The sequence below is a fragment of the Rhinoderma darwinii genome, chromosome 3 (assembly GCF_050947455.1).
Source record: "Rhinoderma darwinii isolate aRhiDar2 chromosome 3, aRhiDar2.hap1, whole genome shotgun sequence".
In the NCBI taxonomy this organism is placed as follows: Eukaryota; Metazoa; Chordata; class Amphibia; order Anura; family Rhinodermatidae; genus Rhinoderma; species Rhinoderma darwinii.
In genome coordinates, this window is record NC_134689.1 from 124,138,576 (window position 1) to 124,155,769 (window position 17,194).

The following is a 17,194-nucleotide window of genomic DNA, read 5'->3' on the forward strand; positions in this document are numbered from 1 at the left end:
GGCTTTCTGTTCTGCTCTGCCAAAGGAGCAAAACATGAAAAACCGGAGCCGCCAGAACCACTGCATGGTTAACACAAACAGTGCGGAAACCCATGGATTTTAATGAGTTTCATCAGGTTTTTGGTTATGGTGTCTGTTCTTTTGCAGGACAAAATAGCACTGCATGCTGAGCTGTTTTGTTGAGTAAAAACGACAGAATCTGTGACGGAGGCCCCTATTGGAGCCTCCGAAGCAGATTTGAACAAGCCCTCATCTGATCATTTGCTGGAGACAACACTGACACCATTATTTTTGAACAGTCCTTAGGCTGAAACCCTACGTCTTCCTCTCCATTACAAAAGAAATGAGGAATACATAAATTATTTCTAAACCGAAAACAACCTGCCACCAACTGAGGCGCTCCATAATCAGGGATTTCTCTAGACTGATTCAATACATAAATAAAACTAAGTCGCAAGCTAAAACAATATTACGCAAGTTTATTTAATTAATTTATAACAAAGTTTCAAGCAAAAGTTTCATTTTAATGTAAACAGGTAAAGAACAAATACATTTTAATATAGGCAAAGCACATTTTGGTCAAAATAAACAAGTCAAAAGCTTAAATGGAATTTGGCAAAATGGATCATATCTCACAAAACAAGTAAAAAAAATGCCACAGAGCAAAAGCAAACTATATTCCCTGTATATAAAAGCATGCAGATAAGGCAATATACAGAATAAGCAGTGTTTGTCTTGCTGTAGAACACCCCAAATACATTGATTCATTACGGCTTGTCCACACACAACGGAATTGCTGCAGAAATTTTCTGCAGCAATTCCGTTGAAAAACGCAAACATTCCGCTGCTGCAAAAACGCACCATTTCCTGCATTTTTAACGGCACAAAATGATGCATACTTTGCTCCATTTTTCACAATGTTAGGAGATGGAGACATCTCCTCTGAAAAACGCAGCAATTCTGGCCACTTTCTGCAGCAGGAATGGACATGCTGCGGTCCGAAAAATATGCAGAGCTGATCAATTTCTGCTCAGAATTTTTACGCAGCACGTGGATGAGATTTCTTAAATCGTATCCACTATGCTGCTACTGTTTTCTGCTGCGTTTTTTTCCTCCGAAATTATAGCTGGAAAATGGCAATTCCGCAGAATGTGGACAAGCCCGAAGCATTTTTGCTAGATGACCATATCTTATGAAGAGCTGTACAAATGATAGATAATCCAAGAATCAGACAGGCATAGCTAAAGCCAACTGGAAGATCAACTCATTTCCACTAAACTTGAAGAGGTTGTACAGTATGAGAAAAACAAGACTGATTTTATTGCAGTAAGCTCCACTGCAGTGAATGGGGCTGAGCTGCAGTGCCACACACGAGTGGACAGGTGTGGCACTGTTTTTGGAAGAAATGAGCCATGTTTTTCTAATGCTGGACAACCCCTTTAAATTAAAGTCTAGTTCCCCCAGGTGTCCTAGGTGTCCGGAAGAAAAGGCAGACATCCTTCATATGTTCTGGTCCTGCGGGAGATTGGGGGCCTTATGGACGGAAATGACAGAGTTAATGGGCCGAGTGTTTGAGGCACAGATCCCAGTGGATCCAGTGGTAATGCTGCTGGGGTATATAGGGGATTTGGAGGGGGATAGGATGACAGGGCTGGCAATTGGAAAAATACTATACCAAGTAAGGAAGGGAATAGCAAAGCACTGGCTGGATGGGGAGCCACCCTCTAAGCAAGAAATTATAGGGGCACTTAATTCACAGGTTCTGATGGAATATAGGATATATTCCAAGAGGGGGTCCAAGACTAAATTTGAAAAACAATGGGCTAGGTGGATTGATCACTCTGGGTGTGCTTCCTCGGAACTTATGACGCTACGTGCACTGGTCTCACTCTAAATGGTTCTGGGGTCCAAGGGAACACTAAGGGCGCGGGGGGCACGGGAGCAGGGAGGGACAGGTCACACATTCAGGAACAGAGCCACTGACGGTTGCGTACATGCGGGGAGTTGGAGGAGGATGGGGAGGGAAATGGGAAGGAGAGATAGGATAAAGAAGATTGTAACGGGAGGGCCGGCTGGGGGATACAGGGGGGAATTGGGGGGAAGGGATTGTTTTGTTGGAAATAAATGCTTGGGTCTTTGGAGAGATGCTTTCACAATGTATGAGAATGTATAATGACCTGTATTGATGTGCAGTTTGTTGAATAAACTTGAACTGATTAAAAAAAAAAAAAAAAGTCTAGTTCCCTTTATTTTTTCATATCGGTGAGATGCTTTAGGAGAGAATATTGGTGGGGGTCTCGACTGGGTAAATAGGATGTGAAAATATGGGTTTCTAGAAGAAAGGGGCTTTTTCAATTCACTGATCCATCACTTCTTTTGAAGCGTCAATGATTTTTGACAGAGTGCCATGGACCTCTGGCTCTGAGAAGTGGTGGGATCCTTAGGTCCTATTGAGACGACACGGATAATTGCCCTGGTGACAGCCGTTTTTTCAATGGCTGTCACACGACTGCATTAAAATCAATGCTACTCTATGGGGCTAGTCATATTGACGTGCACGGCCCGGGAAAAAATAGGACATGCCCTAGTTTTGCCCAATCTGCCGGATCCCTCAATAGACTCAAGTCTATGAGGGATCCATGAAAACGGGTCCTGAACGGGTGCAACACGGGCGTAAAAAACTTCAGTTTTAACACCTGCACGTGTCACAGGCGTTGACACAAAAGAACGGGAGATGCATCGTTTTTTCTTTAAACTTTCCTTTCTTTTAGATACATTTTTGACTATGGCTAAAAAAACTGAGCAAAAAACTGCACCAAAGCTGTGTGTGATCCTGGCCTTAAAGTGAATCTGTAAGCTCTCCAATCTGAGGGCACCGTAGTATTATACTCTGCTGCCTTCAGACAGAGGAGCATAGTGAAATTGACAAATCCACTTTAACTTTGATATGTTACAATGATGTGTCAAATAGGTGGAAACAGACTTTCCGTTTGGGTTCACAGTAACTTCTCTGTCAAATACTGGGTAGCCTTATACTCAGGATCAATGGGATCCCAGCTGTCTGACCCCCACTGACTCCAATAACTTCTCTAGACCTGTATTTCACATATCTATGCAGTTTGTGGCACATAAGCTTCAACACTACTAGTCATAGCCATGTTGTAAGCAATTTAAACCTATTCATCATCATGTGAGATAAGCACAATACTCTCAATATACATTACAAAAATGAATTTTACCATTTTTAACAATAAAAACATTCAAAATTGATGACAGCACAAAATGTATAATATTTAATAGTAACTCATTTACTTATACAGTTACACTAAAACAAAAACAAATAATTGGGGTAAGCATTACTGTGTGAAATATTTATTTTATTTTTTATTTTATACCTCAAGTATTCTGCATGCCAATATTGCAATATGCATGCCTTGCAGAAGCAGTTTTTTCCTATTCATAAAAATCTATGTCCATTACCCCTCTGATATTTGCACACTGGTGTCTCACACGGTTGGTAGTGATTACTTTAATTCTACTTAACAGAACCACCACTTTTATTCATTGCATATGGTTAGATGTCAGACAACTATCCTGTAAAGTGCTGCAACATAAAGCCACATGCATGAGGTCAATAATAATACAAGTGCAAAGCAGGCTTAAATCTAACAGAACATGTTCACATAGGAACAATCAGTTGGAGTGCTGCGTAAACATTGATGGGTAAGGCGCGTAACCATTTTACATTAAACTTATATTTAGGACTATAGAAAAGGCAGCATTACACACAAATACTTAGAGGCACGATAAATGCCTGCACCACACAATTCACAATCTGATACGGAGCGTCAGTACAAGGTAGGCAAGGACAGTACTGTCAACGCTAAGCCACTTTAAATGTCACACTAGCAACAAGAGTACGACTTGGTAGCATGGGACACTGGCGAGGGAACACAGTAAAAAGTGCACAATGGCGACACTGGATCAGATTTTGGCTATACACATAGGATGTTTGGCCAAAATGGTCCAAGTCGGCCACTTCAGCCGAACATCATTTAAAAATTTTCTGTGAACAATCCTTTGCGATGGCTGACGACAGACGGATGGCTGCCAAAAAAGTGATTGGTCAAGTTAGATTTTTTTCGACCAATCGTCGGATGAATCTATGCATGTATGGCATGATCGGCCAATGAACCTGATCTGTCAGTTCAATCTGGCATGTTGATTGTCGGATCGTTTCCATGAACGATCCCAAGCATGATTGATAGTCTACATTGTGGTTGATCCTAATCATAAAGGGGTATTCCTAGCATCATTGGAGGATAAATGATACATGTCGTTTCTGGGAATACCCCTATAAGTGTATGGTCAGCTTTACCCTATGGGCATATATCTCAGAAGTAATGTACTAGTAACCAGTACATTTTTCTTTAAATACCATCCACAGTATTTTGTTTTGGCCCGATGCTTCCATTTTCAGAAAACAAGTATATTACTATACACATTATAAATATTGAGTAAAGATTCTAGAAGCAAAAATAAAACTTTTAGTAGCCAATATAAACATCAGGTTAGAATTATATATTTGTATAAAATACTTAGCAATTGTATAAACATTGAACTATTCTTATTGCAGCTAAGATTTCCCATACACAGCGTTCAGTGCTAACTCCGCAGACTGAGATACAGCACAGAAGTCAGGTGATTAATAGGCTGTGAATTTGCATAAAACTTAATCTCATAATTACATTCCATAATGTATTAATAAAGAAAAACACCAAAGCTGCCCCAAAAACACCAGAGAAATGGTGGAAATCCTACTCAAACCCCTAATGTCTCATGAACGAAAACCCCCGTACTGGCTGCTTGTGGTCAGTTTACATCACTGATATCATCAATTTAATCTTTCCATCCAGAAAACCACAAAGACTTGTCGGCAACATGCAAGAAAATCCCTATTGTTCGGAATATAGGCACATGAATACATTAAGCTCTTTTGTTGCCATTACCTTTCTATCTCCACTACTACAATTATTTTGTTAAAGGGGTTGTCCGGTGACATAAAATTGATGGCCTTTCCTCAAGATAGGCCATCAATATCTGATCGATGGGGGTCCGACTCTTGACAGCCTCGCCGATCAGCTGTTTCAATGGGTCATGTTTTAATGCTCTAAAAGGGATAGAACATTGACTTACAAGATAGTCCCCTATAGGTGGCACCAGTGAAACCTTCTGGAGTGGAGCGGTTATGAATACTTTTTCGCAGGTAGCATTATCTTTAAGACTCCCTACCCACTGGATCTCCGCAAGAAGAATCAGCACATTTCAAGAGCTACCCAAAAAAATTAAACCAAAAACAAACAATTTACAAAAAAGCAGCGTCTTCAACAAGGCCTTTCACATCTCTATAGCTGCCCTCGTGGTAACGTTAGGAGGAAGTGAGAGGTGACATAAAGCCAATAGTATGCATATTGGGGAAAAATGTGATTTAACCTAAAGACATAAAAAAAGGGATGGTGGTTTCCACTTAATCCTATAGAAACTTGAATTTTATCCTTTACTACTGTATTTTAAATACGGTGTCTACAGCATTAACCTGTATGATAAATTATTTAGCTTAACTATAAACGCAAATCATGATAAGTAGAACATTTAAAAGAATATAATTCCAAAATACTGCATTAGAAATACTAATTATTTTTACTACTTTTCACTTTGAAGCAATTGAGTCTGAAGGGTCTGCTTTTTCAGAATACATTTCTTTTATATATGATACTATAATGGAAAATAGCATTTTGGTGACCTACACTCTTTACAGAGTGTTCACTGTTCTTTAGATTTTGGTAATACGAAACAATGGCACATAAAAAAAAAATCTGACTTCCAGGACAAAAATATCAGAGAAAAACCTTTCGCATATTGATTCAAGAGTCTGATATAGTATACCGTGTGGTATCACAATAATAGCAGAAACTAAACACAAGATATTTAACGGATTAACGAGTGTCACTTCATTCAGGGTCTGCAGTTGACATTATATATATATATATATATATATATATATATATATATATATATTATGATTTAGGAATATTGAGAATCCATAGACAAGTTTGCTGTTTACAACTGTCAAGGCTTTTCTTCTGTATTTATAAATTGATCCTGAACGTGATGAGAGTATAAATACTATTATATTAGTAAAGTTATCCCCTAATATATTCAACTGCAGCTCAAAACCAAATAAATGCTTTTATAAACCAACAGCTCTATATCATTGTCATAAATACATAGGCGATTTGTACCTCATTTCAACAACCTGACAGATGACAAGATAGGTGCAATATGAACCTTCAGCCATTTTTGCATATAATATTACGTTTTACACAAAAATATATATATCCATTTTAAAAGTGCAATATATATATATATATATATATATATATATATATATACACACACACACACTCTAAGGTAAACATACATAGTCTAAAGGAAAAAAAATAAGAATTCTAAAGTAACACCTTGTTACTCCCGAGTAATTCTTTCAAGAAAAACTGGCAGGATGCCCCTAGATTCAGGGGGAAGAGCTATGTGCCCACTGAATTGCACTGTAAGATCCCTCCAGTCCCTTTGCACAATTTTATTGCTTAAAACTAGATACAAATATATGTAAGTGGTAAAAAAAATGGAAGCAAAAAGTCAGTTTCCAATTATTAGAAACTGTACCACGTAGTCCCACCTGAGTACATATCACTAACATTTATAATATAACATGAAAAAGTATATACCGTCATCATATATTTATATCATATGCATATCTATACAATTAGAAGCATAATGAAAAAATAAACATTTTGAGATTTACAAAATATTACAAAAAGTGTAACATACAGCTCTATTAAAATACACATTTAAAAGGATTCTTTCCAGCAAAGTGGCACAGATCACAACCGCCATTTCTCTTTTATGACCTTCCACACTCAGCCTCATGTTTTCTCTGAAAAGGAAAAAAGTTGTACAGTGATCAGCATTTAGACGCTTAAACAATAATCATGAGAACTGAATAAGTCATTTCATTAACCAAACCCACTGCATACCGCTGATGTGTTGTACCCAGTTATACCATGTGAAAATCTGAATGTGGGTGACTGCTGAAATGCGATTGACAGATCTTCTTAACAGTACTGTGACTGCAGTAGAAAGAATTACATGCCCTGTAATGCACCTACATCTTGGATCCTCCAGAGGGATAGGGCCCCAGCAGGATATTCTTATGCCCTAATAAAGCATAGAGTATATGAGTAGTATAGTACAGATATGACCGGCACTGCAATGTCCTGTGCCTAAAGGGGCATTTCCATCTCAAGATTATATGTGTGTGTGTGTATATATATATATATATATATATATATATATATACACACTACCGTTCAAAAGTTTAGGGTCACTTAGAAATGTCCTTATTTTTGAAAGAAAAGCACAGTTTTTTTCAATGAAGATAACATTAATCAGAAATACACTCTATACATTGTTAATGTGCTAAATGACTATTCTAGCTGCAACCGTCTGGTTTTTAATGCAATATCTACATAGGTGTATAGAGGCCCATTTCCAGTAACCATCACTCCAGTGTTCTAATGGTACATTGTGTTTGCTAACTGTGTTAGAAGGCTAATGGATGATTAGAAAACACTTGAAAACCCTTGTGCAATTATGTTAGCACCGCTGTAAACAGTTTTGCTGTTTAGTGGAGCTATAAAACTGACCTTCCTTTGAGCTAGTTGAGAATCTGGAGCATTACATTTGTGGGTTCGATTAAACTCTCAAAATGGCTAGAAAAAGAGGGCTTTCATGTGAAACTCGACAGTCTATTCTTGTTCTTAGAAATGAAGGCTATTCCATGCGAGAAATTGCCAAGAAACTGAAGATTTCCTACAACGGTGTGTACTACTCCCTTCAGAGGACAACACAAACAGGCTCTAACCAGAGTAGAAAGAGAAGTGGGAGGCCCGCTGCACAACTGAGCAACAAGACAAGTACATTAGAGTCTCTAGTTTGAGAAATAGACGCCTCACAGGTCCTCAACTGGCAGCTTCATTAAATAGTACCCGCAAAACGCCAGTGTCAACGTCTACAGTGAAGAGGCGACTCCGGGATGCTGGCCTTCAGGGCAGAGTGGCAAAGAAAAAGCCATATCTGAGACTGGCTAATAAAAGGAAAAGATTAATATGGGCAAAAGCACACAGACAATGGACAGAGGAAGATTGGAAAAAAGTGTTATGGACAGACGAATTGAAGTTTGAGGTGTTTGGATCACACAGAAGAACATTTGTGAGACGCAGAACAACTGAAAAGATGCTGGAAGAGTGCCTGGCGCCATCTGTCAAGCATGGTGGAGGTAATGTGATGGTCTGGGGTTGCTTTGGTGCTGGGAAAGTGGGAGATTTGTACAAGGTAAAAGGGATTTTGAATAAGGAAGGCTATCACTCCATTTTGCAACGCCATGCCATACTCTGTGGACAGCACTTGATTGGAGCCAATTTAATCCTACAACAGGACAATGACCCAAAGCACACCTCCAAATTATGCATGAACTATTTAGGGAAGAATCAGGCAGCTGGTATTCTATCCGTAATGGAGTGGCCAGCGCAGTCACCAGATCTCAACCCCATAGAGCTGTTGTGGGAGCAGCTTGACCGTATGGTACGCAAGAAGTGCCCATCAAGCCAATCCAACTTGTGGGAGGGCCTTCTGGAAGCATGGGGTGAAATTTCTCCCGATTACCTCAGCAAATTAACAGCTAGAATGCCAAAGGTCTGCAATGCTGTAATTGCTGCAAATGGAGCATTCTTTGACGAAAGCAAAGTTTGAAGGAGAAAATTATTATTTCAAATAAAAATCATTATTCCTAACCTTGTCAATGTCTTGACTATATTCTCTCGTCATTTTGCAACTCATTTGATAAATATAAGTGTGAGTTTTCATGGAAAACACAAAATTGTCTGGGTGACCCCAAACTTTTGAACGGTATTGTATATACATATATATATATATACACACACACACACACACACACACGCACACACACACACACACACGCACGCACGCACGCACGCACGCACGCACGCACGCACACACACACACTGCAGCGGTGGACATTCTTGCACAGTTGCAGCTGTACAACTTCCTATGAGGTTTTCAGGAGCATGCTTTGTTCGAGAATGGGCAGTGGCGCTCGTCTACCCCTCTGCCCCTCAAAAGGGCTGAATGGAACAGCTTCAATGCACAAGGGCACAGTGGTTGGAGACATTCTATCCTGTTGTACTTGGCAGATTGATTCAGAGCGGAGTATAGAGGAGCCCTATCAAGGCTGTCACAGGGACCAGGATGGAACGTCCGCAGACCATCCTGCAGGCTGTTAGTAAATGTAAAATGAGAATGATTTTTTACGCTCCCCGCGAGGGATGCGTGAGGAAAGTGGGGATGGAGGTTGTTGCGGTGGCATTTCAAGTATACGGCCAGACCATCCAGAGTTGAGCCCGAGCCTTTAGAAGCGTCAGTACGTTACAAAAGTGCACCCTTATTTTTCCCTCTCGTCACAGAAGAAAGTGCAGAGGAGAATCAAGCAGCGTTACGCAATAAAATTTTGAGTGAAACGTGGAAAAACAGCTTTAGAAACCTTATAGATGCAGACAGCATATGTGGAAGCTGCTTTATCGTCAGCCCCAGTTTTCAGATTGCACAAGGCCTTCAAGGATGTTGAGGATGAACAGCGCTCAGGACGACCTTCAACGTAAAGAACGTTGACGGACACAATTATTCCAGCTCATATGCGCTGCGCGAGCGGCAGCAAGTGGGAGTAGCTCCCTGTAGGGACGTGTGTTTGTAACGGTTTTTGTGTCGGTCTACATGAGTGGTCTGCGGTCCGTTTCTGCCCAGAGGACGAGCGAAGACGTAGGAGTCAGGAGGTGGTATCCCTGAAGAGCTTGTGGAGCTCGTGGAGAAGGAGGTGCGGACGGCAATACGGCTCACGACAGTGTGGCTGTGAGTGAGCCGGCCGCGTGTGAAGCGGCGTCAGTGGACACGTTGAGAGGAGATTTGGGGGGGTCGTCTCGGCAATTCAGCAGGGGACATCTTAACAATCCAGCGCCCCAGTGAAGGAGAGGGAGGTGCGGCGTCCGGGCGGTGAGGAAAACAGACCGGGACTGTATGTACTGGGAGGAAGCTGCTGTCTGGCTGTGAGAGAGCTGGACCTCCAGTTGCGTGTGCCGTGTTAACAAACAGGGGGAGCAAGGCGATTTGAAAGAGGTGATGGTGTTAGTTTGGTTTCAACTGTGTTTTTATTGAAAATTTTTCAAAAATATACATATAACTTAGAGCAGCATGAAGGGCCATGCAATTCACATAGTAAGACAGTAACTTTCAATAGACAGACAAAACATCTGGGAAAAAACACAGGGGTTTAAGGGGGTGAGGGGGGATAGTCGGAGCTCCACCTACCACCTAATCTTGAGTTCCCTGTATCCAATACTTGTCCCACGGGTCCCACACCACTTTGAACCTGTCCAGTTCATTGTCAATAGAGGCCGTCATATGCTCCATTGTACGTATTTCCCTAATTCTAGTTACTAGGTCGATGTGGGAGGGAGGGGTTGTCTGTCTCCATTTCCACGCTATCAACGTCTTAGCGGCTGTGAGAAAGTGTCGAAAGAGTCGAGCTGGTGATTTCCCCAAAGACCTAGGGGGAACATTTAGGAGGTAATGAAGAGGATCTAAGGGAATATCCTGCTGCAACACCGCCAATGCCAAGTTCTTAACTTCCAACCAATACTGTTGTACCAGTGAACAGCTCCAGAAAATATGGAACAGATCACCTCTCTGACCTCTACAACGCCAGCATTCCGACGGAATACCCGGATTGAAGCTATGCAGAAAGGCAGGGGTGTGGTACCAAAACATAAGGATTTTATATTGGTTTTCCTTATATGCAGTGCAGATGGAGGTTTTAGCTGCTTGCGACCAAATAATCTGCCACAATGAGAGCGGGATGGATTTATTCAGTAAGGCCTCCCACTTCAACATGTATCTATGCCCAGGCGGAGGGGAACCCTCCGGGGATAGCAATAATGCAAAAATGGCTGAGATAAGCCCCCTAGTGGTGGTAGCATACCGACATAACCTTTCGAAGCTTGTAGGTGCAGTGACCCGCGTGGATCTGAAAGTTTGCTGCATGTAATGTCTAACCTGAAGATAGTGAAAGAACGCAGCGGAGGGAATATTATGATGTTTTTGAAAGTATGAAAACGGGTGAAGCTCTTGCGTGTGGGGATCAACCATATCAGCCAGGTGAAATACCTCAATTCCCGTCCACAATCGGACTATTCGGGAGGTAGTGCCCCCCGGAATAGTGGGAGTGTAGAGTACCGAAGTCAAGGGCGGGCAACCCGATGCCAAATGGAAGCGGTTTTTACAGGTTTCCCACACCTCCCTTTGAAATCTCATGGGACCCAATAAAGATGCAGTCGGCATTACCAGTGGGTCACCCCATAACAGGGAGTTTGGGTGGACCGGGGCCATCCATAGCTTCTCTATTTCGGTCCATTTATTGTACGCCCTTAAAGACACCCAGCTGGGTATGCGACGGAGGTGTGCCGCCCAGTAGTACTTCACCACATCAGGGACCGATAGCCCACCCGCAGATCGACCCGATAATAAAACTGATTTCGGAATTCGATGTCTGCCGGAATGCCATATGAACCTGAGGATAGAAGACTGCATGGCCGGCAATTCCTTCATAGGTACTGCTACCGGCAAAGTCTCAAAGTAGTACAGTAATTTAGGGAGCAAGGTCATTTTGACCGCTGCTATGCGCCCAAAAAATGACATGGGAAGAGGATCCCACCTGGCCATTAGCTGACGTAGCTCTACAAACAGAGAGGGGAAATTAGCCTTGTAAACCGACGTATAGGAGGGAGTGAGTTGAACTCCTAAGTAAGTCAGGGAGGTTTCCTTCCAGTTGTAGGTGTAGTTGTGTTTGAGTAGCTGGAGCTCCTGGTGTGGGACATTAAGAGGGAGCGCTTCCGTTTTAGATGTATTAGTTTTATATCCTGACAGCCTCCCATACCTACGGAGAACTGTAGTAAGGTTAGGGAGGGAAGTATGAGGTTTAGTGATAGTCAAGAGGACGTCATCTGCAAACAGGGAAACCTTAAACTCTTTATCTTGTATCTGGACCCCCGCTATATCCCTGGATTTCCGTATTTGAGCTGCTAAAGGTTCTATGCATAGCACAAATAAAAGTGGGGATAGGGGACACCCCTGACGTGTACCATTCCAGATTTGAAACGGAGGGGAGGTGGAGTGTGGGAGTTTAATTGCCGCTGTCGGTTTGGAGTAGAGACCACGCAGTGCTGTCAAATAAGGGCCCGAAATCCCAAATGAATTTAGAGTTTCGAACATAAATGGCCATCCCAAGCGGTCAAACGCCTTCTCTGCATCTAGACTAAGAAGGATCGCCGATTCCTTATGCTTTTGGAGGGCATCAATGAGGTCAAGGGCCCTTCGTGTGTTGTCTCCTCCTTGCCTAAGAGGCACAAAGCCCACTTGGTCTTTGTGAATCAAAGAAGGGAGCCAAACATTGAGTCTATTAGCTAGAAGACGGGTGAAAATTTTTAGATCCGAATTCAGAAGGGCTATGGGTCTGTAATTGGAGCACTCTGCGTGGTCTCTACCCGGTTTAGGGATCAGCGTGATATGAGAATGCAGGAATGTTTGAGGGATGGGAGAACCCTGTAGGAATTCATTAAATAAGGAAGCCATCCGTGGAACCAAGATCTCTGCAAAGGTCTTATAATACCCATATGTAAAGCCATCTGGTCCAGGGGCCTTACCACTAGGGAGGTCCTTCAATATATCAAACAATTCCTCCGCAGAGATCGGGGCATTCAGGGATGAAAGCTCCTCATCTTTCAGTTTAGGGAGAGCACAGGAAGAGAGATATGCTTGCAGCGTTTCCCTCCGACGAGCCGGATCAGGTGGTAAGGTATTTGGCAGATGGTATAAGGATTTATAATAGTCATGAAAAAGTGTGGCTATCGTGTCTGGGTGATGCTGGAGTATGCCCGCCTTATCCCGAACCGCCTGTGGAGTACGAACAGTCGCCTGATCCCGCAATAGTCTGGCCAGAAGCGAGTGCGCCTTATTACCTTTGTCGTAATATTTCCTTTTTGTGTATAGTAATGACTTTTCTACCCCCTTCATAGCTAAGTCCTTGAGTTGTGCTCTAGCCTCTATCAATTTCCGTAGTGTCGGGACTGCCGGTTTAATCCCCATTTGTCTCTCCAACTTAGTAATTGTCCGATGGAGAGCCACCCGCTTGGCCCGAGAGTCTCTTTTCAATCTAGATCCCATTACTATGCATTGCCCTCTCATCACCGCCTTATGCGCCTCCCAAAGAGTGGATACTGAAGGAACCGATCCCTCATTAAGTGCATAAAATTCCCGCATATGTCCGGCCAGGCTGTCCCTAAGAGCAGGGGACTTAATCAAAGTTTCGTTTAAGCGCCAATGACATACTCTCGTATTTGGTTTCCCTATCTGCAGGGACACAGAAACTGGTGCGTGATCTGACCAAGAAATGGGGTCTATATTCGCCCCCTGGAGCGCACGGAGGGCAGGGACATTACCAAAAAAGTAATCTAAGCGTGTATGAGTGCTGTGCGTATGGGAGAAGAAGGTATAGGACCTATCACCTGGGTGATCCACTCGCCACAAATCATAGAGCTGGTGCTCTCTAATTAGTTGCCTAAAACGTGTAGAAAGTCCTGTAAGGGTGGGCGTCGGAGTAGGGTGTGTAAGAGAGACCCTATCCATGGACGTGGAGAACGGGACATTAAAATCTCCTCCCACCAGCCCTGCCCCCCTAGGAAGCTTCTGGAGTTTAGAAAGGAGTCTACGTAGGAATGGAATCTGTGCGGTATTAGGAGAGTAAACGTTACATAAAACAATGGGCTGTCCAAACAAAGTCCCCTCTATTATAACATATCTGCCTTTCGGATCTAGATGTGAGGTGTGAACTTGTATGGGGCAGGAAGCTGCTATCAAAATGGCCACCCCCTCCCTTTTGCGACCTGACGAGGCAGAGTACACAGCAGGATACGCCCCTCGGGCAAATTGGAAAGTTCCGGATGAATCTAAATGTGTTTCCTGCAGAAAAGCAACTTCCGCTCCAAGCGATTTCAACTCCCTGAGAAGTAAGCGTCTCTTCACATTGGAGTTGAGACCCTTGACATTAAGTGTGACAAATTTAACCATGGTCAAAGATGTATGAAAGAGCAAAGAATGATGTAGAAAGTGCGGATGTATACAGCTCACAGTTATGTCGGGGCCAGTCCCATGTCGGTTTCAAAGCAAGCAGTGTTCTACGGCGTCCTTCTACCTTGGAGGTTCTTGGAGGATTCACGGTCGTCTCAGGTGTTATTTCGGATGAAAGTAGGAGGGGAGGGAAAGACACTGGGGTAAAGACGTACCAGGGAGACAATACACATATCTGCAGTGAGAACAAAGAGAAATGCATGAGATCAATGAATTTCAAACACACTCAGAAAATACTACCAGGGAGAATACTATACCCTGGGGCGGGTGATATTAAAGCAAAAGAAAACTGGTAATACAATATTACCCTTTGCAACTCTCTCTAAAAACAGAGGGAGAACTGCAAAACAAATTACCCCTATCAAAAAAGGAGGTCGGGTCTCAACAGTCGAGGAACCTAGTACAAAAGTACGTATAAATACGTACAGGCCGAGAAAAAACAAAAACAAAAAGGGGGTGAAAGAGCCAAGTGTATCCCGGGCAATCGCGCCCTGCCACAATTTACGTTAACGAATTAAAGAGAAGCAACATAAAATCAGAAATATAATCCTAAATGCATTTTTAGCCTAGGATAGTGCAACTGGCGAAGGGAGCAGCTGGTATGGGTGACCAGGCTCCTTCACATATATTACGGAGGTGCCGTGTATCTGCGCAGCGTCCATCAATTCAACTCAGGTCTTGGTGAACTTCGGTTAGACTGTCGTCTTGGAGAGGTCCTCCGCTTATTTCGGACCGACTGCCAGACTGGAGGTGGAGACGAAGGCGGCAAAGGAGTCTCCCAATTCTGCATCTTGGGCGTTGGTATACCAAGGGAGTGACAGAAATGAGGCAAATCCCCTGGGTACCTCAGGGTTGCAGAAACACCATCTCTTCGGGCTGTAAGGGAGAACGGAAACCCCCATCGATAAATAATATTGTGGTCCCGTAGTGCTGCGAGAAGCGGACGAAGCAGACGTCTTTTCTGTAACGTAATCCAGGAGAGATCCGGGAATAACTGAATCGGCACACCGGCATACTCCAGGTCTTTACGCTGACGGGCTTTAAGCATAATGTCCTCCTTAGTGCGGAAATCCTGGACACAGCAGATGATATCTCTGGGCTGAGATGTAATGGATTTTGGTTTCAGTGCTCTATGCGCTCTGTCAAGCGGTATCCGATTAGACGGGGGTGCACCCAAAAGGTCGTTAAAGATAGTCTCTAACACGATGGGAAGATCTTCAGACCCCGAGGGCTCCGGTATGCCCCTTATCCTTATATTATGACGGCGACCTCTGTTATCCAAATCCTCTAGATGCAGTTGCATATCTCTAATGGACGCCAGCTGGGAGGACACTGAAGACTGTATCACAGAGACATGGCGCCTAGTGGCATCGTGGTCATCTTCTAGAGCCTCCACCCTCGTAGCAATCTGCTGTATATGCTGCGACACCCCCGCCAATTCTGAACGAAAAGCTGCCTTCACTTCTTGTATCATACTCTTAAAGTCCTCTTTAGTGGGCAACTGTGAGAAACATTCCCTCCACATAGGGGGCACATCTGAAGGAAGTGAGGCTGAATCCTCCAGGTCAGAATCTGAGGCATATACAGGGGCCTGGGCATAGGGGGTCAAAGATGGTGTATCCCCCAGATCGTCTCTCCTCCCCGGCTGCTGGATCGTGGGCCGTTGAAGTTTAGGTGCAGGCCAAATCTGTAGGGCCATTTGTGCTGAGGGCTGTGACATTGGTGGTTCAAGCAGGTGTACTGGGGCCTCTGACTGAGCTGATGCTCCTCGTGGCCTGGCCTCCATTGCTCCTGGGATAGGGGACCCCCTTCCCTGCTGTTCACAGGACGAGGTGGAGGACCGCTTAGGGGAGCTGGGAGGGTGAACTTTAGCCATCCGGCTATTCAGCTTACCCTGTACGTGGGGCACTGTCTCCTCTCCCTGCTCGGACATCTCCCCTTCCTTCTGACACGAGGCTGTCCAAGATGGCTGCGGCTGAGGGAGCGGCGTGGCTTGCCGCCGAAGAAAGTAGCCGTCGATCGTTGGTGGAGCGGCGGCGACCTGGTGCTGTGCTGCAGGGGTGAGTCTAGACCCTTGGGGTCTTTTTTTCCCCATATGAGGCACCTTTCCCCGCTGTAGGCTGCTGGATCTGCGTGGCAGGGCGCGGAGCTCTCAGCTTATGCGACCGGCGCCATCGACTGCTGGCCACGCCCCTGATGGTGTTAGTTTGGCTGTGAGAGAGCCTGACCACGTGGTGCATGGACCGACAGGGCCTGTGACCAGCAGCGAAAGACTACAGGTACGGTTGTGAGAGAGCCGGACTGCGTGGTGAACGGACCAACAGCGCCTGTGACCAACGGCGAAAGACTACAGGGCACCTGGAGAGAAGGAGGGGGTAATGTCGGTCCGTTGGTGAGAGAACGGACTTGCAGTGCCTGTGGCTGGAGAGAAAAAACAGCAGACCGCGGGGTGTCTGGAGTGCATCGGGTGAACTGCTGGAGAGGCGAGTCATTGTTGGTGGAGGTCATTATCTACAACTGTTCGAGAGGAGCTGGTGGAGGTACCGGGAGCCGTGTCAGGAGGACGCGTTTGTCATGGACTTTTACGGGCTGCAGGTACCGGTCTTCTAGGTTTTGATATACCATCGTCAGCACGGACGGAGGGGCGAATGCCAGGAGTGATGAAGCTGCCGGTGCAAAAAAGAATGGAGGTACTTGGGAGGGCTATTGTGGCAACTGATGCTTCCTCTATTATCCCAGTAATAACTTCCAGTATTGTCGCTATTGAGGATGCAGTTAGGGGGGTCTAATTTGTCAACGTGCCTTGGAAGGTCGGGTTATT

The 17,194-nt window shown here is 44.1% G+C and overlaps 1 protein-coding gene across 2 annotated transcripts in view; it reads right to left on the reverse strand.

The window, feature by feature from the left end:
• Nucleotides 1-478: 478 nt before the first annotated feature.
• HCFC2 (host cell factor C2) overlaps nucleotides 479-17,194 on the reverse strand; it is a 95,465-nt gene continuing 78,749 nt past the window's right edge. For both annotated transcript variants that reach the window (XM_075856663.1, XM_075856664.1), the window contains one exon: nucleotides 479-6,997. In XM_075856663.1, the coding sequence (XP_075712778.1) occupies nucleotides 6,987-6,997 (11 nt within the window). In that variant the 3' untranslated portion in view covers nucleotides 479-6,986. The remainder of the gene's footprint in view (nucleotides 6,998-17,194) is intronic.